This window comes from Macrotis lagotis, chromosome X, assembly GCF_037893015.1.
Source record: "Macrotis lagotis isolate mMagLag1 chromosome X, bilby.v1.9.chrom.fasta, whole genome shotgun sequence".
NCBI classification, from domain to species: domain Eukaryota; kingdom Metazoa; phylum Chordata; class Mammalia; order Peramelemorphia; family Peramelidae; genus Macrotis; species Macrotis lagotis.
Window position 1 is genome coordinate 690,220,530 of NC_133666.1, and position 22,794 is coordinate 690,243,323.

At 57.2% G+C, this 22,794-nt stretch overlaps 2 protein-coding genes across 5 annotated transcripts; one reads left to right on the forward strand and one right to left on the reverse strand.

Annotated features, from left to right (window-relative positions):
* The first annotated feature begins 259 nt into the window (after nt 1-259).
* On the forward strand, nt 260-9,586 carry GAS2L1 (growth arrest specific 2 like 1). Of its 4 annotated transcripts, none has more exons than XM_074206264.1 (6): nt 260-649; nt 1,991-2,712; nt 6,002-6,109; nt 6,350-6,446; nt 7,219-7,477; nt 7,868-9,586. In XM_074206264.1, exons 2-6 carry the CDS (start codon nt 2,032-2,034, stop codon nt 9,069-9,071), a joined length of 2,349 nt encoding a protein of 782 aa, XP_074062365.1. In that variant the 5' UTR covers nt 260-649; nt 1,991-2,031; the 3' UTR covers nt 9,072-9,586. The 4 variants fall into 4 exon arrangements, with proteins under 4 accessions (XP_074062365.1, XP_074062364.1, XP_074062361.1 ...); XM_074206263.1 differs by having other exon boundaries at nt 1,994-2,712; XM_074206260.1 differs by lacking the exon at nt 260-649 and adding an exon at nt 763-914.
* Nucleotides 9,198-21,159, reverse strand: RASL10A (RAS like family 10 member A). The gene is made up of 3 exons (XM_074206265.1): nt 20,812-21,159; nt 15,447-15,571; nt 9,198-11,264 (listed from the first exon to the last, which is right to left on the reverse strand). Exons 1-3 carry the CDS (start codon nt 21,157-21,159, stop codon nt 10,994-10,996), a joined length of 744 nt encoding a protein of 247 aa, XP_074062366.1. The 3' UTR covers nt 9,198-10,993.
* Between the last annotated feature and the right edge of the window lie 1,635 nt (nt 21,160-22,794).

Sequence of the window (22,794 nt, forward strand, 5' to 3'; positions counted from 1 at the left end):
AAGTCTCTTTCCTAAGCAGATCTCCCCAGAAGGCCTCGGCGGACCCCGAGGGAGAGGCATGGGGGATGGGGGTTCTCAGTCTCGGAGCCAGGACCTCGGGCCCCCTCCCCCGTCTCTCTGTCTCCATCGCCCCCCCCCAGGGCCCAGGGCGTGACTCGCCTCTAGAATCCAGCCCTGGGGAGGGGCCGGGGGGGCCGGGCGGGGAGGGGCCGGGGGGGGCAGTGACCTCACCGGCCTTATTAAAGTCGCAGCGCCCCCAGGCCGGGCGCAGCCGGAGGCAGAGCCCTGAAGGCCGAGGAAGGCTCGGAGCGCTCCCCGGCCTGGACTGGGGGGGCTGAGACTCCCGGGGGCTCGGGGGGGGCGGGGGCGCTAGGAGGCGGCGCCGGGCGGGGGGGCGGGGGCGGCGGGCTCCTGGGACTCGGGGCTCCTGGGCCGGGCCGCTCCCTCTCCGCCCCGGCGGCCCCCCCCGCCCGGCCCCCCCACCGCACCCCCGCTTCCCAGGACGCAGGCGCCCCGGGCCTGGACGGGCCCCGGCCGAGAGCGCCCTGAGATCGGCGGCCTGGGCGCGGGGGCTCCGGGGTGCGGCCCCCGCCTCGCCCCTCCCCCGCCCCCCGCGGCCGCTCCGGCGCTTGGAGATCCCCGCGCACAGGTGGGCGCCCCCCCCCGCCGCGGGCCCTTTAACGGCCTCCCCCCCCCCGGGCCCGGCTCCGCTGGGGGGTGCGGGGGGAGCCGGGGCTTTTCGGGGCCGGGCTTCTTCCCTCTTTCTGCCGCCGGCGGCCACGGAGCCGGGCCCGGCCCGGGGGGTCCAGGGGGGGCGGCCTGAGGCCTGGGGGGGCCGGGGGGCGGCCCGGAACCGGGGGGGGGGCTGAGGACCCGCGGTGTTGAGATCCCGGAGGGAGAGCAGCAGGAGGCAGGTGAGGGGGTGGGGTCTCAAACCGCGGGGGTGGGAGCCGGCAGCCCCCCATGCCCAGATGGCGAAACTGAGGCTGGGCGGACCTGGGCGAAGGCCCGCTGGGGGTGGGGGTGGGAGAGACCCGGCCCCCCCAATTCCCCCCCAACTCGGACCAACGACTCGGGCCGAGAAAAGAGACCTCGAGGAGCCTGAGCTGGGGCGCCCCCCGGATCCCCGAGGGGGTGGAGCAGAGAGAGAGGACGGGGGTCCTCGCGGGGCCTGGGGGGCTCCGGGGCGGAGGAGCTGGATCTCCCTGGGGGTGACCTTGGACCAGTCGCCTCCCTCTTGGGACACTCAGTTACATTGTAAATAAAAGTGGCAACTGAGTATCCACAAGGCCCCTCCCGGCTGCCAGCTTCTGCTCTGAGCCCCCTCCTGGCCCTGCCAGCCTCTGCTCTGAACCCCCTCCTGGCCCTGCCAGCCCCTGCTCTGAGCCCCCCAGCCCTGCCAGCCTCTGCTCGGAGCCCCCCTGGCCCTGCCAGCCCCTGCTCTGAGCCCCCTCCTGGCCCTGCCAGCCTCTGCTCTGAGCCCCCTCCTGGCCCTGCCAGCCCCTGCTCTGAGCCCCCCCCTGCCCATCCCCTGCTCTGAGCCCCCTCCTGGCCCTGCCAGCCCATGCTCTGAGCCCCCCCTGCCCATCCCCTGCTCTGAGCCCCCTCCTGGCCCTGCCAGCCCCTGCTCTGAGCCCCCCCTGCCCAGCCTCTGCTCTGAGCTCCCTCCTGGCCCTGCCAGCCTCTGCTCTGAGCCCCCCTGGCCCTGCCAGCCCCTGTTCCCCATCCCAGCTCTGCCAGCCCCTGTTCTGAGCCCCCTGCCATCCCTGCCATTCCATTTTTGAGCCCTCTTCTGGCCCAGCTATCATGCTCCATTCTGAGCCCCTCCAGGCCCTGCCATCCCTTGTTCTTTGTACTAAGGTCCATCTCCAGCAAGGACTAGAGAGACCCCAAAGTGGGTGGGAGAGGGTTCTCTGGGCCTTGGGTCTCCCCCTCACTGTGCCCCCTCCCTCTCCCCGTGGGGGGCTCACTGGGCTTCCCTGCCTTGCAGCAGCGAGGGCCCAGAGGAGGCCTGGCCAGCCCGCCCCAGTCATGGCAGAGAAGGAGAAGAGCGGCATCCAGTGTTCAGCCTCTAAGAGCATCCGGCCCTTCCGCTCCAGCGAGGAGTACCTGGAGGCCATGAAGGAGGACCTCGCCGAGTGGCTGAACGCCCTGTATGGCCTGGCGGTGCCTGGCGGCGGCGGAGGCTTCCTGGAGGCCCTGGAGACTGGGGTGGTACTCTGCCGCCATGCCAACAATGTCAATGGCATCGCCAGGGACTTTGCGGGTGGCCACCCCACTGCCGCTGGCCGCCTACGCCTGCCTTCCAGGGAGGTGGTCTTCCAGGCCCACGGGGTCACCCCGGGGTCCTTCCTGGCCCGGGACAATGTGTCCAACTTCATCGCCTGGTGCCGTGGAGAGCTGGGCATCCCCGAGGTTCTGATGTTCGAGACAGAAGACTTGGTGCTGCGCAAGAACGAGAAAAACTTCGTGCTCTGCCTCCTGGAGGTGGCCCGCCGTGGCTCCAAGTTTGGGGTGCTGGCCCCCATGCTCATCCAGCTGGAGGAGGAGATCGAGGAGGAGCTGAGGGACCAGGCCAGGGAGCCCGGGCCTCCTGTTCCCGGGGACGAAGGCAGGGGTGGGCGGCCCTCGGACCCTGTCTCCAGTGTCGGGGCCTACCCCAGCTACAGACCCAGGATGACCCTGTGTGATCTCCGAAACCTGGATGAGCTGGTGAGAGAACCAGGAGCTCTGGGCCCTGGGATGACACCTTCTCCCTGACTGCTGGGGGGGAGGGGAAAAGAGCAGGGAGCTTGGAGCTTTGACTCAGTTTCCTCATCTGTTAAATGAAACCAGTCGCTTCCTTTAGAGCTCTCTAGCCTAGAGTCCTCCTCTGTCCCTTTGGACCTCAGTTTCCTCATCTGTAGAATGAGCAGACTGGATGACATGACCCGTAAGGCCCCTTCTGTTGTCTGATCTTCCTTTGTGCCCTTGGGCCTCAGTTTCCTCATCTATAGAATGGCATGGCCTCTAAGGCCCCCTCCTGCCCTCAGCTGTGCCCCAGGGGACGCTCTTGGAGTTTGTCCCTGCCCTCTCTCTCCCCTGAGAGAGCCCCGCCCCCACTAACCTGCATTGGCATGCCAGAAACCCATAACCATCACCATCATAACATTGGTTTAATGCTTTAGGGCTGACAAAGGGCTTTGTGTGGGTTCACTCCTTTGATCACACAGTAAGCCTTCGAGCTATATCCATTTTACAGATGAGGAAACTGAGGTGGGCAGAGAGGGATTTGCCCAATAGGCAATAAGTGTCTGTGGGCAGATTTGAACTTGGCTCTTCCTGATTCCATCCCTGGCATGGCTACAGGAAGGAGGGAGTGATTAATTTAGGGACAAAAAGAAAGAGAGGAGCTCTGAGTGGCGGGGGGGACTCCTGGGTCCCATCCAGCGCTTAGTCCACAGAGGTGGGTTAGAAGCAATTGGAGGGGGCATCTAGGTGGCACAGAGGATAGAGCACTGGCCCTGGAGTCAGAAGGACCTGAGTTCAAATGTGACCTCAGACACTTAATAATGCCTAGCAGTGTGACCTTGGGCAAGCCACTTAACCCCAATTACCTTAAATAAAATAATGGGGGTCCAGAGAGAGGATGGGCTTTGATTGGGGTCACCCAGAAAGTAAATCATAGACTGAAGGTCCTTCCCAGCCTGGAGTGGCAGAGGTGCCTGGCTGAGGGGGGCAGGGAGAATAAAGCCCCCTGCCCCACCCCTGGGGGTTCTCCTTGTGTCCCCTCCCTCCCCAGGGCCAGGCCATCTTTGTGGCTGACAGGATGGATTTCTTCTGGTTACCGTGAAGCCCTCAGGGGAAAGTGAGGCCTGTATTTTTAGCTCCTCCCGACCAGAGTTATGGGGCAGAAGTGCAGACTTTAGGGGATCCTTGGGGCGCTTCGCTCTCCTGGCCTCCAGGCTCCAGAGAAAATGGCTTTCTTTTCAGTGGGGGCTTTGCCGTTGCAGCTCCCTGGCCTAGGACCCCCAGGCAGATGGGCGAGGGCTGGTCCCAGGCTCTGGGGTACCCAGACAGTGGGTGCCCAGCCCCAGCTGAGCCAGGCTTGGCAGAGGTGGAAAGGTGGTGTTGGTGCCTGGGGGAGGGCAGCCCGTGGAAGCACTGCCAGGCGGCCCCACCTGCTTATTTCTTTCCAGGCCACGGTGGCGGTGGCCACAGAGAGTCAGGAGATGGGGAAGGCCCCCACTGAGCCAGCCCAGCTGGGCGGGGACTCCCAGACAGCCTGGGTGCCCGGGGCTGGCCTGCCCCAGAGCTCGAGGGCCGGGACCATTCCTGGCCTGCCCCCAGACTTAGTCATTCAGTCATTCCACAAGCAAGCGTTAGCTTGTCTCAGAGCTCCATATGAGGCACTCCGGGAACTTTGGGGGAGTTTTAGGGGGGCCTCTAGCAGCCTCTGGGATGGCTAGGCTATTTCCTGACAGTGTCTCTGGGGGAACCAGACAGGATCCCCTCTGAACGTCTCTATGGCTGCTGTCAGTGCACTAGGTGACCCCAAACCTTGCTCTCTGGGACAGCAGCTGCCCCAAAATAGGGGAGGGAGGAAGGAAGACCCCTACTGTGTGTCATTCCCTATTTAGTACTTTTAAAACATCTCATTCCATCAACCCTGCAAGATTGGTGCTATTATTATCATTACTTTACAGTTGAGGAAACTGAGGCAGGCTGCCCAGGGAAACATAGCTAGTCAGATTTGAGGTCAAATTTGAACTTCCTGACTCCAGACCCAGCACTGTTCCCTGAGCCACCCCGTCTCCATCATAAAGAGGCTGAGGATCTCAGGCCAGCTTCTTCCCCTGATTACCTGCGACTGTTAGGGGGCCGTTGTCGGGTCCAGAGGTGGAGGGCTGGGGAGGAGGTGAGATGAAGGGGGTTGGCTGGAGTGCCTCATTATTTTTATTTGCATAGTTCTAGAGTTGGAAGAGACCCTAGAGGGAAAAGTTTGGGACCCAGAGAACCTGAGCATCCAAGTCAGTCCTGATTCCAAGCCCAGTGTTCCTGCCCCGACCTTGCATTCATGTCCTCTTCTCCGGGCCCCTCCAGGGCAAGCATCCTCAGAACACATACTCTGGAAGTTCCTGGGGAGTCCAGCTTGTGGAGGCTCCCTGGGGTCTCCCAAGTGCCCTCAGGGGCATCTCTGACCCGGTTGGGGAGAGGGGGCTTATTCACCCCAGCAGATGCTAGAGATAATGACCCAGGCTCTCCACCATTGAGAAAAGAAGCCTGAGTGGCAGTGGAGCTATCCCACCCAGGAAGACATAGAAGTCAGAAGCCCTGAATTCAAATGCTGCCTTTGCCACCTAATAATAGTTAATGTCAAAAATAATAATAATAGTTCTAGCCATGTTCCAGGCCCTAAGCGAAGCGCTTTGAAATATTTCAATTGAGGGAAGGGAAGCTCAAGGACCACACTGGGTCTTTGTGGCATGTCAAACCGTTGGCCACTGCCACTGGGCCAGCTCTCCATCTCCTTGGTGGGGAGGCCAGGGACCCGGTCAGGAGAGACTAACCAGTGTTCCATTTCTTCCTCTCTGAGCCTCAGTTTCCTCAACTGTAAAATGAAAGAGGTTCCTTTTAGTTTAAAATATGATGCTTTTAAGGCAACATCGCCAAACTTGGGGGGCTTTCCCTTCTGGAAATGGAGAGCTAGAGAGCCTGGCAAGAGGCACAAGTAGGGAAAGATGCCTTCATTTTCTTCCAGTACCCAAGAGAAACATCCAGCTGATCTGGGGGCCCCAAATATGTCTCCTGCCTCTGCTCCATGACCATCTAGACATTCATGTGAGGACTAGGGAGCCAGAGGGTCAGTCTCCAGGTGTCCTCGAGGAAGAGCCTGGAAGGAGGTTCAAGGCCCCCCCCCCCCCATGCACCTCTGTCAGCTCCTCTCCAGGAAGGCACCCACCTTGGCCCGAGGGGAGATCTTGACCTCTGACCCTGAACTCCTGCTCCTCTATCTCTACAGGTGCGAGAGATTTTGGGTCACTGCACCTGCCCAGACCAATTCCCCATGATCAAAGTGTCGGAGGGGAAGTACAGAGTGGGGGACTCGAGTGCCCTCATCTTTGTTCGGGTACGTCTCTCCTGGGCGAGGGCCCCCACCTCAGATGCTTTATCTGGGATCTCTTGGCCCTAGCCAGGTTAGGGCCCAGGGACATGGGGGGGGGTGGCGGTTCTGCGGAGATGGGGGGTAAACCAGTTGAATTCCCTTCAACCCCCCACACCCAAGGTCTAGGGAGGGAAATGCTTGGCTTGCAGCTAGGGGTCTGCGGGCCAGGGCTCAGGGAGGAACCAGGACTTGTTGCCCCCTCAGGTCCTTCGAAGCCACGTGATGGTGAGGGTGGGAGGAGGCTGGGACACTCTGGAGCATTACTTGGACAAGCATGACCCATGTCGGTGTGCCTCCGTCTGTGAGTGTGGCCGAGGGCGTGGAGGTGGTGGGAGGAGGGCCCCCCTTGGGATCCAGCCAGCTCCCCACCCCCTCAGAGACCAAAGCATCCAGCCTGGTGGAAATGGCCCTGGGTTCAAATCTCTCCCTTCAGCTGTGTGACCTTGGAGCAGTCTTGGGCTTAGAGCTTCCTGGTGGCCAGTTCCCTCTTCCAGGGCCACACCTGGAAGCAAAGAGCTTTCCATTGGCAGTGGGATTTTCACTGTGGTTGGTTTCCTTTATAGTCTGGAATTTCATTTTAGGCCTCGAAAGCCATGCTTCGGAGAAGGGGGTCATTGCTCTCTCTGACTGCCGGGGTGGGGAGGCCAAGACGGAAATGGTTAGGAACGCCTGTCTGAGAGCCACCTTAAAGACATTAGGGTGGCGCAGTGGATAGAGCACCAGTCCTGGAGTGAGGAGGACCTGAGTTCAAATCCGGCCTCAGACAGTTCATAATTGTGAGCTGTGTGACCCCGGGCAAGTCACTTAACCCCATTGCCTTAAATTTAAAAAAAAGACATTAGGGAAGTGACTTGCCCAGGGTCACCCATCCAGCTTGTGTCAGAGTTGAGACACGACGGGTCTTCTGGCTCCGAGGTTCAACCCTCTAGCAAGGGCTCTTGGCCTAGTCCGTAGAGGTGGGGTTACTGGTTCCCCCACACCTGGTTTTGAAGGTCCCTTTGGTTTCCACATCCACAGGCTTGGGGATTGCCAAACAGGCTCCCCGGGCTGACCCTAAGTCTCTGTCTTTACAGCTCACCGGCTGCCCCAGCCCCGGGCGCTGACCTTCTCTCCCCAGAAGGCCTCCCCGGTCCCCAGCCCTCGAGCCTCCAGTCCTGGGGCTCAGCGCTGGCCAGATGGGGGGAGCCCCGCCCCAGGAGGGGAGCGTCGGGGCTCCCGGCCGGAGGGGCTCCCTGCCCGGCTTGGGGGTGGGGGAACAGGCTCCCCTCAGGCCTCTGCTACCCCCCGAGGCCATCGGGATGGTCCAGAGACTCGACAAGCCAACCCATCGAGGTAGGGCCTGGGTGAGGAGGGCGGGAGAGGGGCTGGGGGAGTGGAGACTCTTGCTATCCCCTCTGGTCCTCAACGGGTTACTCCCAGCCTGGAGCCGCGCATCCGGCCTGGGCCGCAGGAAGACAACCCTGGCCGCCCAGCCGTGACTCATTCCCAGGGAAAAAGTGTGGCAGGCTTCCTGTCTCCATGGCAACCCAAACTAACAGTCCAGGCTTGGGTGCAGCCCTGCCCCCTCCACCCCAGCCTTGCGCCAGCTCCCTCTGGTGGGGGAGGGGTGGCCTGCTGGGGAAGAAGGGCTCTAGACTCTGGGATTGGGGCTCAGCAGACCTCCCTCCTCCTCTACCTTGGGTCCCCCAGTCCTCCGGCCTCAGCTACCCTTGTCTCCTTCAGGCCCCCGAGGTCCCGCCGCTGCTCAGGAGACAGTGACTCGTCGGCCTCCTCTGCTCAGAGTGGCATCTTGGGCTGTTGCCGGGGTGAAGAGGGGTCCCCGGGACCCCGGAAGGACAATAACAGCCAACGAGTGACCAGAGTCCCAGCTACACTCAAAAGACCGCCAGCTCACCGCAGCCAGTCCCGGGATCGGGGTCCTGGGCCTAACCCCCGTGTAGAGGAACGAGGCCGGCCCCGAGGGGCCCCTAGTGGACGAGATGCCCGCCCAGCAGCCCCGAGCCCCGCTCGACGGGCCCGGAGCCAGGGCCGGGAGGACCAGGCGATGTTTCTCATCCACCGGGACAGAGATGGGCAGCACTCGTGGGCCCGCCCCGGAGGCTCTGGCAGGAGCACCCCCAGGGCAAGGAGCCCGGCACTCCCCCGGGCCAGGCCCCAGCCCCTGCCAGTCCCAGAGCCCCCCCGACCCCTGCAGGTGGTGGACACCCTCTGCCAGGAGCTGGAAGAGCTGGCTCGTACCTTCCGGGCCCCCCTGCAGCTGGACCCCGGGCAGGAACAGCAGCTCTACCGCTGCCTGGAGGAGGAATTCCTGGCCAACTCCAAGGCTCTAGAGGCTGAAAGGGCCTCCTTGCCCCAGGCCCCTCAGACCACCCCTGAGCCTGTGGCCCCCGACTCTGCCTACTGCTCCTCCAGCTCCTCCTCATCCTCCCTCAACTTCTTCAGCAAGCACGGCCCTCCTGCGGAGGCCTCCCGCATGGGCCTGACTCCCAATGGGGTAACCTCCGTCCCCAACGGCTCGGGAGAAACGTGGGATGCCAGGGCCCCTGCCCGCCGCCGGGCCCCCGCGCTTTCCAGCTCATCAGATGAAAGTAACTACTGCCCTGCACTCAATGATGTGCAGGAGGTACCTGAGGGGGGTTGGAGTGAGGTGGAAATCGAGGGCTTGGGGGATGCACAGGGTGGGCAGGGGCATGGCCCGGCCAGGCTCTCCCTGGCAGCCGACCCACTGAAACCATGTGCCCGACCTCGGGTGGACAACCAGCCAGACAGAAAGCCATCCCGCATCCCTACCCCTCTGGCCCCCCGAAGGCCTTCCGCCGATCTCAGGGCCTGGCAGGGGCTGCATCCAGCCCTCTCGGGCTGCCCGGAGCCCCCGGCTCAGGTGCCAAGGGGAGACAGTAAACAGGGAGAGGGGGCCTGGATGTGAACCCATCCGAGTCTCCTCCGGACCTTGCTGCTCTGGCCAGGGGGGCCCCCCCTCGTGCCTCCTCCCTGGGACCACCAAGTTAAGTTCTAGGCCAGAATTGGTATCACGCCCTTGTTTGTCCCCCACCCCCTTCTTCCTTCCTATGTGGCCTTAGTTCTAACTGGGTCCACTGGACCCCTCGGACTTCCGCTCCCTGAGTCCAGGGACCAATGTCAGGGAGAGACAGGAGCGGAAGTTGTGGTTGACTTTTTAAGATTATTGGTTTTTAGGGTTTGGGGGAGGCAGGTGGTTTGGGGCCTTCCCCCCTCCCTCCCCTGTACTGTATAAGTGGGCATAGCGGATCTATTTAAATCTAATATATTGAGTATGTGTGTGTGTGTGTGTGTGTGTGTGTGTGTGAAGAGAGAGAGCGCCTTAGGCCAGGCCCCCAGCCCTGCTGAAGACCCCAGCCCTGCTCTGTAAACCTCCCTGGCCCTGAGAGATTCTGAGCTAAAGAGAGTAAACTAATGTCCATTGCCCTCAGTGTGTTTATTGGGGGGTGGGGGGGAAGGGTCACCCAGAGCCCTTCCCCCACCCTGGGGTGGGGCTGGCTGGAGGGAGGCCAGGGGAAGATCCAAGGCATGCTAGGGATGGCATGCTAGGGCAGCAGTTTCCAGTTTGGGGCCCAGCTCCCCTTCTCTCTTCTGGGGGGTCCCATGCTCCCTGGTTGTACCCCTTGCCAGGCTCTCTAGCTCCTCTTCTATCTCCAGAAGGGAAGAGCCCCCAAGTTTGGTGATGTTGCCTTAAAGGGATCATATTTTAAACTAGAAGGAACCTCTTTCATTTTACAGCTGAGGAAACTGAGGCTCAGAGAGGGAGAAATGGAACATCTCAACGGGAAGGTCTCTGTGGAGGGTGACTAACAAGGTGAAGGACCAAGTCATTATCATAAGAGAGCTATGGGGTGGCACAGCACACTGAGGACTGGCCCTGGAGTCAAATCCAGGTTCAAATCCTGAGTTCAAATCCAGCCTCAGACATTCCCTAGTTGTGTGACCTTGGGCAAGTAACTTTACCCCGGTTGCTTCAAAAAAATAAAATTTTGAATCAATGAGGACTAATGAAGGAACTGGGACCCTGGGCAAGTTTAGCTTTTGGTGGTGGGCCCAGAAGAACATGAGAGCTATGTCCGGATATCTGAAGGGCTGTCAAGGACATGGCCCCAGGATCAGAAGTGGGAACCATGGCTGAGAGTTGCATTGCAGGAACAATTTTCTAAAAGTCGGAGGCATCCCAAAGAGGAATGAGCTGCCTGGAAAGGGGCTGGCTTCCTTCTTCCCAGGGGTCTTCAACAAAGGCTGTATGATTACTGGCTTGGGGATGCTCCAGGGATAGCTCTTTTCCCAGGATTCTTTCTGATATGGCTTGGGTTAGGTGATCACTGGCCCTGGGCAGTGTCACAGTGTCACCGTGTCATTGGCAGGGGAGGGACTCAAGCTCACGTCTTCCAGAGCTGTCAACCCTCTTGATCTGAGCCACAGCCCCAAGTCCGTCCCACCCCAGAGATGGAGCTGGGCCTTCCTTCTCCTCTTTATTCTGTCAGCTTTGGCCCTGAGCAGGATAGACTAGCCCTTGGGGGACACATGCGGGGTCACCCTCCCAAGCCCTGACATCAGGGTACCCTCTGTTGAGCAGGGGCCCTCCTGCCCTAGCTGTGGCCTTACCTGGCCCTGGGGCCTGTCCCTTGGCCCTTACTGTCCCATTTGTGGAGGACCTGGATGCTGGGCTCCTATTCCCCAGCCTCACCCTCCCCAACCCCAACAAAGTACATGACATAGAGTGAGTCTTGGGTCTCCCAGCAGAAAGTGCATCCAGATGGGGCTTCCCTGTACCAGGAAAATCTTTGGGAACCAACACAGGAGAGTCCAACTGCCTGGGATCAGTCACATGAGGCTGCAGCGGTTGGGGTGCAGGGCACCCTGCAGGCGGATAGCTGGATGGCTGTGCTTGCAGCCCCTAGCCAGGACACTACTCAGCAGCTCCTTGAAGAGCAGGACTACGTGCCAGTTGTATTTGGCCGAGCACTCCATGTAGCCACACTTCCAGCTCTTCTTCACCAGTACAGCCAGTGCCCTTCGGGGACTGAAGCGTTGTCGCTGCTGGTCGCGTTTGTTGCCCACCACGATGATGGGGGCTTCTGGTGCTCCTGCTGGCCTGTAGGGGAGCAAGATAGGTAAGTTGGGAAATTCCGAATTCAAATCTGATCTCCAACACATAGTAGCTGTGGCACCTTGGGCAAGTTCTTTAAGCCCTCTTTGCCTCAGTTTTCTCCACTGTAAAATGGGGATAATATAGCACTTGCCTTGTGAAGAGCCAATGAAATAATTATTTGTAGTGATGAGTATAGGGCCTGGCACATGATAGCCGCTGTATAAATGTTTGTCCTTCGTTCTCAAAGGGGACCATGACATCAGGGAGGTGATGCCATGATAAGTATGTGAATTGGATTAGAGTATGGGGGGGTTGTGCTAAGCCACCAGCCTCACTTTCTCCTCCAGAGCTAGGAATCAGGACAAATAGAGAAGGCCCTGGATGCGAGGCAATCAGGGCTAAGTAACTTGCTCAAGATCACACAGCTAGTAAGCATCAAATGTCAGGCTGAATTCCCAGTGCTCTATCCACTGCACCACCTAGCTGCCCTAAGTGTCAGCTATTATTATTAAGTCCAAGGTCATCTGGTACTGCCCACTCTTTTTTTTTTTTGCAAGGTAATGGAATTAAGTGACTTGCCCTAGGTTACACAGTTAATTATTAAGTGTCTGAGGTTAGATTTCAACTCAGGTCCCTCTGACTCCAGAGTTGGTGCTTTAGGTGTTCTATCCACTGAGCCACCGAACTGCCCCCTAGTCCACTGACTTTAGAGAGGAAGAAACTCCTCTCTATTTTTTTTCAAAGTATAGATTTGAACTGCTAAGAAGGCATGTGGTAGGGTGGATGGAGAAAATCGAGGTTTACATTTCACCCAACATATACTGGTTATGAGGCCCTGAGAGAATTATCCCAATTCTCATAGTTCAGGTTAGAGAGGAAATGCTGATATGAGTCAGTGGAAGGATGGGAGTTTCCTGCATCCAGGAAAGCATAGTTCTGCTTATCCCTAACCTCTAAGTTTTCTCCATGAGCCTAGGGTTCCTTAGCTTCTGACCAGCTTACTGACCTGAGGAGAGGATTAAAATAATTGATTAACATCTGGAAAGATCCTTAGAGATCATTTAGTTCAACCCTTAATTTTACATGTGAAGAAACTGAAGCCTAAGTTGGATAAATACCAAAAGTCACCTTGGGACCAAGCGGTGAAGTGGATAAAGTTTTATCAAAGCCAGCCTCAGACATGTACCAGTTGGGTGACCCTGGCCAAGTCACTTCACCCTATTGGCCTCAGTTGCCCCATCTATAAAGTGAGCTGGAGAAGCAAATGACAAATCGCTCCTATGAATTTACCAAGAAACCCCCAAATAGGGTCACAGAGAATTGGACAGGACCAAATAAACTGGGTAGTGGAACTGGGATTCTCAGCTGCACCCCCTTGTGGCAGTGATTGTGAATTGTACCTGGGAGGAAGCTTTTTACCTATTCACTCTCCACCAGGGGAAGGTAGCCTCCACCCAACTGCCCTTGAATGAGGGTGCAGTAAACTGGTGAAGTAACTGGTTACTTCTTCCACCATCTATGGTCTATAGGGGTTGGTGGTAAAGAGTCTGGACAGGAGGATAAAATGTGGCAAACCCACTTGGTAAAGCTATAACTTAGTTTCCTGGGTTTGATTCTGTCTGTGCTGTGTGACTTTGGGCACTCCAATTTTGGGGGGGCCTCATTTTCCTCTTCTGTAAAATGAGAAGGCTCATTTCAGCTCTAAGACTGAATGAGCCAAAGAAGGACTCTAGGGTAGAGCTAATTCAGAGCCCGGAGGAACACTGGAAATAGCCTTGGAACTTTGGGGTCAGAAGATTTTATCCTCTCTCATGCCTGGAATATTATATTCCAAGCTCTCCCTTCCTTTATGGTGGTCAATGCTAAATCTTTTGTGAACCTGTGTCACCTTAGCACTTGAATTCCTTATTTTTAACCACTTGTAGTATTTTTTTTAACCTGGTTGCTCTGAATTTTGACTATAATATTCCTAGGAGTTTTTATTTTGGGGTTTCTTTCAGAAAACCAGTGGATTATTTTTTTGTTTGTTTGTTTTTTGCAAGGCAAACAGGGTTAAGTAGCTTACCCAAGGCCACACAGCTAGGTAATTATCAAGTGTCTGAGGCTGGATTTGAACTCAGGCCCTCCTAACTCCAGGGCTGGTGCTCTATCCATTGCGCCATCTAGCCGCCCCCTAAACCAGTGGATTCTTCAAATTTCTACTTTGTCTTTTGATTCTAAGAATCCCATGCAGTCTCTTTTTATGATTTCTAGAAATATAATGTCTAAGTTTTTTTTTTTTGGTCATGGCTTTCAGGTAGTCTGATGATTTTTCCATTATCTCTTCTCAATCTGTTTTCCAGTTCAGTTGTTTTTTGCTTTGAGATACTTCATATTTTATCTATTTTTTCTATTTTATTTCTATTTTATTTTTAATATTTCTAATATATCTTAGAGAATTAGCTTCCATTTGATCAATTCTAACCTTCAAGTAGCTATTTTCTTGGTTAAGATTTTATATCATTTTTTTCCCAAATTGCTAATTCTCTTTACATAAACTTCTTCCCTAGCTCTCATTTCTTTCCCCATTTTTCCTCTACCTCTCTAATTTGATTTTTAAAGAAGTCATTTTTAGCTCTCTCTTTTTTAAAATTCTGGCTTTAACTTTTCCAAGAATTCTAGTTGAATTTATGGCCAAGCTGTGTTTTTCTTTTCAAACATTTTTGAGTCATTATTTTTCTTCTGGATTTGTACCTTAAGTTTCCCTGTTGCCATGCTAGCTTTTTATGAGGGGATTCTTTGTCCATCCTTTGGGCCCACTTTATTTTGGACTTGATGACAGTGCTGAACTCTGTACACTTTTGGGGAGAGAGGGAATTTTTTTTTTTTAGGTTTTTGCAAGGCAAATGGGGTTAAGTGGCTTGCCCAAGGCCACACAGCTAGGTCATTATTAAGTGTCTGAGACTGGATTTGAACCCAGGTACTCTTGACTCCAGGGCCGGTGCTTTAGACACTACGCCACCTAGTCGCCCTGAGAGAGGGAATTTCTGGCCTCAGCTACTGTCTTGTGCTTTCACGGATCAGTTTGGGGACCTACAAGCTTTTAGGGCCCCTAAAGAAATATAATCCAAGGTGTGGTCCACTTACTGTGCTCCTGATGTGAGTTCTGCAGGTTCCTGATACAGGTTTGGGCCCGTTGGCTTGTCCCTGGTTTGGACTTAGTCATTATGAGCCCCAGAAGGTTCTGCAGAGTCAGAGTGTCTGACCTGCTGGTCTCCCACTGGTCTGGGATTCCTGCTCTGGTTATTCCACTGCAGCCTGGGCTGGAGACTAGACTGAGACCCCTCCCCATTCCTGGGATAAGCCCAGAGCTATACTTCTGTGGGCTTCTGAACTTGTTCCTTGCCCAGTAAACAGCCAAGGCCCAAGACTGCCACCACCCCCTAGGTACCAATTCCCTCCTCCCTAGATCTGACTCAGAACTTGCTAGTGGGTGGGAGAGCTGCCCAAAAGCATCAGTTCAAGGATACTCTGGGATCTCTTCCTGCTCCTCTGCTTCCTCCCCATGGGCTGTTCTCAACTCTCTGTCAGTGCCTGGATTACAATGCATGACCCACTCCTGGCCAGACCCTGTCCCCAGTGTCTGAAGACCTCATTGTGTCTCCAAATTTTTCTGGCCTGGAAAAATGACTCGCTATGACTTTTTCTTGGCTTTCCCAAATAGAATTCAGTCTGGTGAATTTTCTAGATCTTTGTGGAGGAGGTTGGGTGGGAGAGCCAGGCTGTACTGTCTGCTCCTTTCTATCTTGCCTCTATCTCCACTTTCTTTGTGTGACCTTGAGGTAGGAGGCCACAATGGGCAAAGTGCTGGAGCTTGGGGACCTGGGGGTTCAAACCTGGCCTCTGACCCTTATAACCTTGGCCCCCCAAGTCTGTTTCCCCAGCTGTAAAATGAAGAATCCCTGAAGTCCCTTCATCCAAGGTGACCCCAAATCCCCACTGTTCTCGCCCCCAGGAACGTACCTGGGGAGGAGCAGTGATAGCAACAATCCAGCAGCTGCCCTTGGGTTCAGCTAAAGGCCCCCCCACATGATCTCTCTAGAATGAGGCGGGTGCCACAGGTGACAATAGGCTCCAGGGTGTCAGGTCTTTGGCGGGGCCCCCCACTAGTCCTCTCTGATGCCCCCGCCCCACCCCAGCTCTCACCGGTTCTCTGCAATCTGCTGCCTCAACACCTTGACATAGTCGAAGCTGTCTGGACTGCAGATGTCATAAACAAGGACAAAGGCATCCATGTCCTGCAGGCTCCAGTCCTTCAGGTCTGGTAACTCCTGAGTGGGAAGGAGGAGAGAGATCAATCCCAGGCCGTGGGAAGGGACCCTGGGCCTCCAAGGAGCAGGGAGTGTTATCCCTCAGTGACCACTAGAGGACACCCACGGCTGCCCTGCTTGGAGACGCCATCGTTTCTGAAATCAGAAAGGGTTATAGATTTAAGGCTGGTCCTCAGAGGTCATCTCTGTATCCCAGGCCCCGAAAAGGGGAAGTGACTTGCCCAAGGTCACACAGGTAGCAAGCAGCACTGCGAGATGTGAATCAGGCTCTCCACCTAATCTAGCCCTCTACTAACCAGTCATAAATAAAGATGGCATCTCTGGGGTCTAGCATGAGTGACCCAAACCTGGACAAAGCAGGGCCTGGGACAAGCTGAAGGCCACTGTGTCCCGAACCCCCCAAGGAGCCATCCGTCTCCCTGTCTGCAGCCCCGTCTGGGGGCTGGCCATCAAACGAGTGTTGATTCTCCCTGCCCCGGCCCAGCTTCCAAGGGCATTTTGAGAAAAATGGTCAGCAGGATGCCTCACCCTGGCATGGATGGGGCTTCAAGCCTGGCCCCAGAATGAGCCTGAGGCTGCCAGTGACTGAGCCTTGAACCTATCCACAGACTGAGAGCCCTTAGCCTGGTCACAGGCTGAACTCTGACCTGTCTATAGACTGAGCCCTGAGTCTGGTGCCAGACTGAGCCTTGAACCTGGCTTCAAGCCAACCCCTGACCCTGTCCAGAATGACCTCTTAGCTTCAATTAGAGCCTGCTCTACGGCACGCTCAGGGGCCGACACGGGCCTCAGTGACCCACACAGGAAAGCTCCAGCTCTTTCTCTGAGCACAGACATTCAGTCATGCAGCAAATATTTATTGCCTTGCTCTTCTGGGCTGGGTGCCTATAGCTAGAGGGTGGGGAGAAGGGGGGGCCAACCAAGACACCCAGAAGGAGACCCAGGCCTGAAACTGCAGTAGAAGGATCTGCAACGGGACAGAGCAGCTCAACTTGGAACTTTCCCTCTTCTAGGAACGGTCCCTTGTCCTGGAGACTGATTCAGTTTTTCCCAATGGAACTTGCCCTCGGATTTGACCCTCATCCTCTGGGTCATCCACCTACGTGGACTGCACTTTCCTCCTCTGTATAATGGGGGAGTGGGTTGGGATGAATTCAGAGTTTCTTTCCAGATTTAAATCTATGACCCTCCCTATGACTTGAGTTCAAATCCTGTTTTCTACCTGTTTGACCTTGGGGCAAAAAGACTTCATATAACTGGGCCTCAGTTTCTTCATCTGTAAAAAGAGAGAGTTGAACTGATTGGCTTCTGAGGGCATTCTGACTCCAAATCCAGCTCACTGCCCACTAAACCACTCAGCCTCTCTCAGATAATGGAAATTAAATCCCTAACTAAAGTAAAGCCCTCTAATTGGCCAGGGCACTTTTGCCCAAGGCTGCCTGGCTAAGCAAGCCTTCTGGAGCTTTGCGGTTCTATCACATTGCTTCCCTGCAAGGGACCAGAGACTTGGGGGGGGGTTGATCCCCATTTCACCTGACCCAGAGGATTCTTTCCTTGCTTGTCATCTTTTCCCCTGACATCAGGGTCAGGAGTTGGTTGTCAAAGGCCTCAGACAAAGCTTTGATAGTTTCCTAATGGCCTCACAACCATCATCTCATTTGACCCTTCCCACTGGTGGCAGGTGACTCAGGGCAGGGGGTGTTACCTCCACTCGGCAGATGTAGAAACTGAGACTCTCGTCTGTTGAAAATCACAAAGCTAGAGGTCGATGTGGTCCTGAAAGTAGGTTCTTAATCAGGCATCCAAAACTTTTCAGCGCTAAATTTCAATTTCCCTGCCCTTCCTCAACTCTCCTCTCTGCCGTCTTTACTCTGACTTACCAAGCTCTGGTCACTGGCTGCTTCCCTGCTACCTACAAACATTTGTGTCGCTCCCATCCTCAGAAAATCCTATCTTTGCCATCATCCTATGTTTCTCCTTTCTTTTGTGGCCAAATTCTTTGAAAAAAAGGTCATCCACACTCAGTGCCTTTATTTTTCCTCTCACTCTTTTCTTGACTTACTCCAATCTGCCTTCTGATCCTATCATTCCACCAACACTGCTCTCTCCAAATTTACCACTAGTTGGGTTTGGGTTTTTTGGCAAGGCAACAAGGTTAAGTGGCTTGCCCAAGGCCACACAGCAGGAAGGCAGCTGAGGTCAGATTTGAACACAGGTTCTCCTGACTCCAGGACCAGTGCTCTATCCACTGCGCCACCTAGCCTCCCCTCCCTTTTTTTTTTTTTTAACATAGTCAATGTTTAATAAATACTTCTTGTTACATCCGATTCCATGTTCTGAAGGTCTCTACCTGTTACCAGGGGAGGAGTTTACCTAAGAATTCTTTAAAACATCTGATTTCTGGGGTGTCTGGGTGGCACAGTGGATAGAACACTGGCCCTGGAGTCAGGAGTATCTGAGTTCAAATCCAGCCTCAGACACTTAGTAATGACCTGGCTATGTGGCCTTGGGCAAGTCACTTAACCCGTTAACTTGCAAAAACTAAAAAAACAAACAAAAAATCCCATCTGATTTCTATGATTGTGTGGGACGAACTTGCCTTTCTTCAATCCTCATTCTCCTTGACATTCCTGATCATTCTTTCCTCCTTGATGGTCTCTTCTCTCTAGGTTGTCAGGTCGCCCCGTCTCCTGGTTCTCCCCCCCCCCTTCCTTCTTGTCTCCTTTGCTACATGCCCTCCAGCCCTAAGTGTCCCTCAGGGTCCTGCCCTGGGTCTCTTCTCCCTCAATGATGATTGAATGAAATACCAATTCATGGTTTCTATTATCTTTCTTTTGATGATTCTCAGATCGACTTATCTACCACTAATCTTTCTCCTACCCTTATATTTTCAACCACCTTCCAGACATTTCAAGCCGAATCTCTAAATATCCAGTAGATATCTCACATTCAACACATCCAAATGGAACTCAGCTCTCCCCTTATACCCTTCCTACCTCCTACCTTCTCTATCACTGTAGAGGGCGTTACCATTCTCCTCATCTCTCTGGCTCCCAACCTAGAAGTCTTCTTGGATTCCTCACTGTTCTCACCTCCCTCTCCCATCCAGTATGGTGCCACGGTCCATGGGTTTTCAATTTCATCTCCATAGCAACTCCCATGGGTTTCATCTCCATAGCAACTCTGTCCAATGTGGCCTCTTCTCTCCTCTGACACTATTTTCCTCTCCCCCCGTCCTATGCCGGGTCCCCATCAGCTCACACCTGGACTACTGCAATAACCTGATGGTGGGTCTACTGGCCTCCACTCACCCCAATCTGTCCTCCATTCATTCACTAAAATAATTCTCCCAAAACACAGTTTGGGACATCACTTCCCCTACTCAGCAAATTCCAGGGGCTCCCTGTTACTTCCAGGATGGAATACACTATCCTGTCATTGAAAATCCTTCATAATCTGGCCTCCTCCTCCCTTTCCAGTCTTCTCCCACCTTACTCCTCCACCCATCCTCTTGGATCTAGAGGTGCTGACCTGCTGACTGTTCCACATTCCTCCGTCTCTTGGATGTGGGCATTCTCTCTGGCCATCCCCCATGTTTGGAGCTGCTCTGCATACAGCAAGCACTTATTCAATGAATCTCTGCTTCCTCTCTCAGTGGCCTTCCTCTCAGCTCTAGCTTATTCCCACAGAGATGACTACAGAGTGAGCAAGTGGGGAGGCTAGGTGGCACAGTGGATAGAACACCTGCCCTGGAGGCAGGAGGACCTGAGTTCCAATCCACCTCAGACACTCAATAATCACCTAGCTGTGTGGACTTGGGCAAGTCACTTAACTCCATTTGCCTTGCAAAAATCTAAAACAAAGTGAGCAAGTGGGATTGAGGGGCTCTGGGGAGTCTTCCTGCCCCACTATTTTCTGTTACAGTATCTGAAATCCCCCCATTTTAGAGGTTCATGCTTGAGTTCCCCCCCCCCCGGGGCTGTGTAAAAAGCCCTGGACCCTGGGGAGCAGGAAGGCAGCTGGGAGTAGATGACCTGAGATCTCTTCTGATTTTTATGCTCTGCGTTCTGAAAGAGGGACCCTTTGTCTTTGGAGGATCATGGGCCCCTTGGGTAGTCAGCCCTGGTGAAGTCGTGGGTCCCCTCTTGGAATCATGTTTGCAAATACATCAAATGCAAAACATAGGGTTGTGAAGGAAACCAGTGGAATTGGAATTAAGGTGTCACTGGTTCCTTGGGGGGCAGGTTAAGAAGGCCAATTTTAAGAAGCTTTGATAGTCTCTGTTCCATGGCCCCTTTAGGCTCTGTGTTCTCTGTTCTAATTCTAAGCCGACATCCCAGGTCCCTCTCACCCCCGGCAGGTTCTAGCCCCAAATTCCCCAATCCCCTCCTCCCCCACCCCTATTCCCACATGGTCCTCAGGGGAGCGGAAGGTGATGGGGACCTCAGTTGCTCCCCTCACCCCGTCCCAAACTCAGACCTTTGAAATGACTCCTAAGAGCAATAATGAAAAGGGGCCTTCTGTATTCTACGGGGAGCGAGAGAGTGAGTATGAAGGGGGCGAGAGGGTGAAGATGGTGAAGGGGCTTCAGCAAGACTTGGGTGCACATCTGGCTCCAGAAACAGAGGCTACAAGGCCCTGGGTGGTGTTTTTACCTTGGCCTGGCTCACTTGACTCCCTGGCCCTCACCTTTCCTCACCTCCGGCCCAGGTTGTCCAGGGCCAAACCAAAGAACATTTGTAGAAAGTGCTGACCGGTCCTTCTGGCAATGGACACAGGCTTGTGCCCCCTCTCCTCTGGGGCCCTCAGAAAGCGGCCCTTCCAGAGAGGAGTGGAGGGGCCAGGCTGGGGAGGCAGACCCGGAGGGTGCCCCCAGGACCAAGCGGTCTGGGTGCCCAGGCCCCGGGTCAGCCCTTCCTACAGAATAGACTCTCCAGCCCATCGGCCACCCACTGTCTGGAAGCCGGGCGCTGACCTCCCCTGGGTGAGGACTTGCCGGCTCACACTGCTGTGGTCTTTAGGGGCCTCACCTGGGGTCCCCCAGGAAGGCCTCTGGGGCCCCGCTACCCACGGATCGGACACACTGCCCCCCCCCCCCCCCGCCCTGCTCTCACCTGGAGACCCCCGCCCCCGCCCCCCCCCCGCCTTGCTCTCACCTGGAGACCCCCGCCCCCGCCCCCCCCGGCCCTGCTGTCACCTGGAAGCCCCCGCCCCCCCCCCCCCCCCGGCCCTGCTCTCACCTGGAGGGCCCCGTCCCCGGCCGAGGAGGCCGCGCTGGTGGCGGCCGAGGCGGCGGCCGAGGAGGCCGAGGCGCTGCTGCTGCTGGCGGCCGAGGCGGCGGCGGGGGCCGGGCCGGGGCCGGGGCCGGGGCCGGGGCCGGGGCCGGGGGCCGGGCCGGGGCCGGGGCCGCCGTCGCTGATGCTCAGGTCGTACACGGCGCCGTTGAGCAGCACGGCCGGCCGGTAGAGGCGGCGGGCGGCCGTGGGCCGGTGGCGCTCGGGGAAGTCCCCGTAGAGGAACTGCCGGATGATGGCCGTCTTGCCCACGCCGGGGGCGCCCAGCACCGCCACCCGCAGCGTGCCCCCCATGCCCCGCCCGCGCCCCGGCCCCGGGCCCCGGCGGCCCCGGCGGCCCCGGCCCCGGGGCGCCGCATGGGCCGCTCACGGCCCCCCCGGGCTGGCCCGCCCCGGCCGCCCGCCCCCGGGCTCATGGCCCCCCCGCCGCCGCATCCGGGGGCTCCGGCCGCCCCCCGCCCCGGCCCCCCTCGGCGGCAGGTGGACAGACGCCCCCCCCGCCCCCTCACGGACCGTGGATGCCCCCCCCGGAGAGGAGGACGGACGAGCCCCCCGCGCGCTCACTGAGGCAGAGCCCCCTCCCCCAGGCTAAGTTGGCAGACCCCCCCCCGTCAGGGCGCACACCCTCCCCAAAGCAAGGCCACACGCAGGGACAGGGCGATGCCCCCCGCCCCGAGCACCAGGCTCCCCCGAACCCCTTAAGGTCCCGGGCAGCCGCTCCAGCCCCCCCACACACACACACCCAGAAGGGAGGCGGGGGCCCTTCTGATCGCAGAGCGCCCCCCGCAGCCCGGACAGACCCACGCACCGGCGGACCCCAGACTCCAGGGCCGGCGCGGCCTCGGCCCTCGGGGCCCCCGGCCGCCCGCTCCCCACGCCGCCGCCGCCGCCGCCGCCGCCGCCGCCGCCGCCGCCGCCTCCCCAGACTCCCAGCCTCGGGCTGATGAGGTAAGTGCGGGCCGCCCCCTCCTCCCCAGACGGCCCAGGGGTGACCCGGAGGGGAGCCCGCCTCTGGACCCAGGCCCCGGGCCGGCAGCGCCTCTCTGGGCCCAGCCCCAGCGCCTTCTGCCTTGGCCCCTCCCAAATTCAGGAGGCGCCCCCCGCGAGCGCTTGCCAAGGTCTCCCTCTCGTTCCTCAGATGGCTCCCTCCTCCTCTCCCCCTCCTTCTCCCCCCTCCCCCTCCTCCTCCTCCTCCCCTCCTCCTCCCCCTCCCCCTCCTTCTCCCCCTCCCCTCCTCCTCCTCCTCCTCCCCCCTCCTCCTCTCCTCCTCCCCTCCTCCCCCCTCCTCCCCCCTCCTCCCCCCTCCCCTCCTCCTCCTCCCCCCCCTCGGGTTGGCAGCCCCCCAGCTCCCAGCCTCTTCCCACTGGCCCCGGCGAGCCGAGCTCTGGGGTGGCTGGGAAGGGGGGTCGGCAGCCCCTCTTCCTCCCCCCGCCCCAATCCCAGGACCGAGCTCTGCGGCGCCTCAGCGGCCTGGCCCCGGAGGCCCGGGGAAGGCCGCGGGGCTGTGAGGGACTAAGCAGGAGGGGGGCAGCTTCCACCTGTACAGCCTTAGACCTTCCCCCAACAAGGTCCCCTTCCCCTTGGTCTCCCTTGGCTCCCTCGCACCCAACCCCTGGCTCATCCCTCCAGCTATGACTGCCATAGGGTCCCTTAAAGCTTAAAGTTTAGAAGTCGCCTGCGCTTCTGCCCTCAGTTTGCAAAGAGAGAAACTGAGGCCTGGAAAATGATGTGTCCAAGGTGGAATAGGTGATAAGAGATGTCCGTGATTCCAGCTCGGAGCAACACCCAAGAGTTGGAAGACATCTCCTGTCTCAGCCGACAGAAAAGGAAACTGAGGCCCAGAGGTGACCCTTCAAGGCTCACATGGAGTCCAAGGTAGACTGAAGAGAGGTCTTCCTTGCCCAGACTGGATGGGAGAAGTGGGAGAAG

Excerpts from the sequence above, each read along its gene's own strand:
- GAS2L1 (XM_074206264.1), top strand. The coding sequence starts at position 2,032 with ATGGCAGAGAAGGAGAAGAGCGGCATCCAGTGTTCAGCCTCTAAGAGC. Across the intron at positions 2,713-6,001 it reads TCCGAAACCTGGATGAGCTG|GTGCGAGAGATTTTGGGTCA; the intron begins GTGAGAGAACCA and ends CTATCTCTACAG. Across the intron at positions 6,110-6,349 it reads GTGCCCTCATCTTTGTTCGG|GTCCTTCGAAGCCACGTGAT; the intron begins GTACGTCTCTCC and ends TTGCCCCCTCAG.
- RASL10A (XM_074206265.1), bottom strand. The coding sequence starts at position 21,159 with ATGGGGGGCACGCTGCGGGTGGCGGTGCTGGGCGCCCCCGGCGTGGGC. Across the intron at positions 15,572-20,811 it reads CCGGGGACGGGGCCCTCCAG|GAGTTACCAGACCTGAAGGA; the intron begins GTGAGAGCAGGG and ends CTTCCCACTCAG. Across the intron at positions 11,265-15,446 it reads CAGCAGATTGCAGAGAACCG|GCCAGCAGGAGCACCAGAAG; the intron begins GTGAGAGCTGGG and ends GCTCCCCTACAG.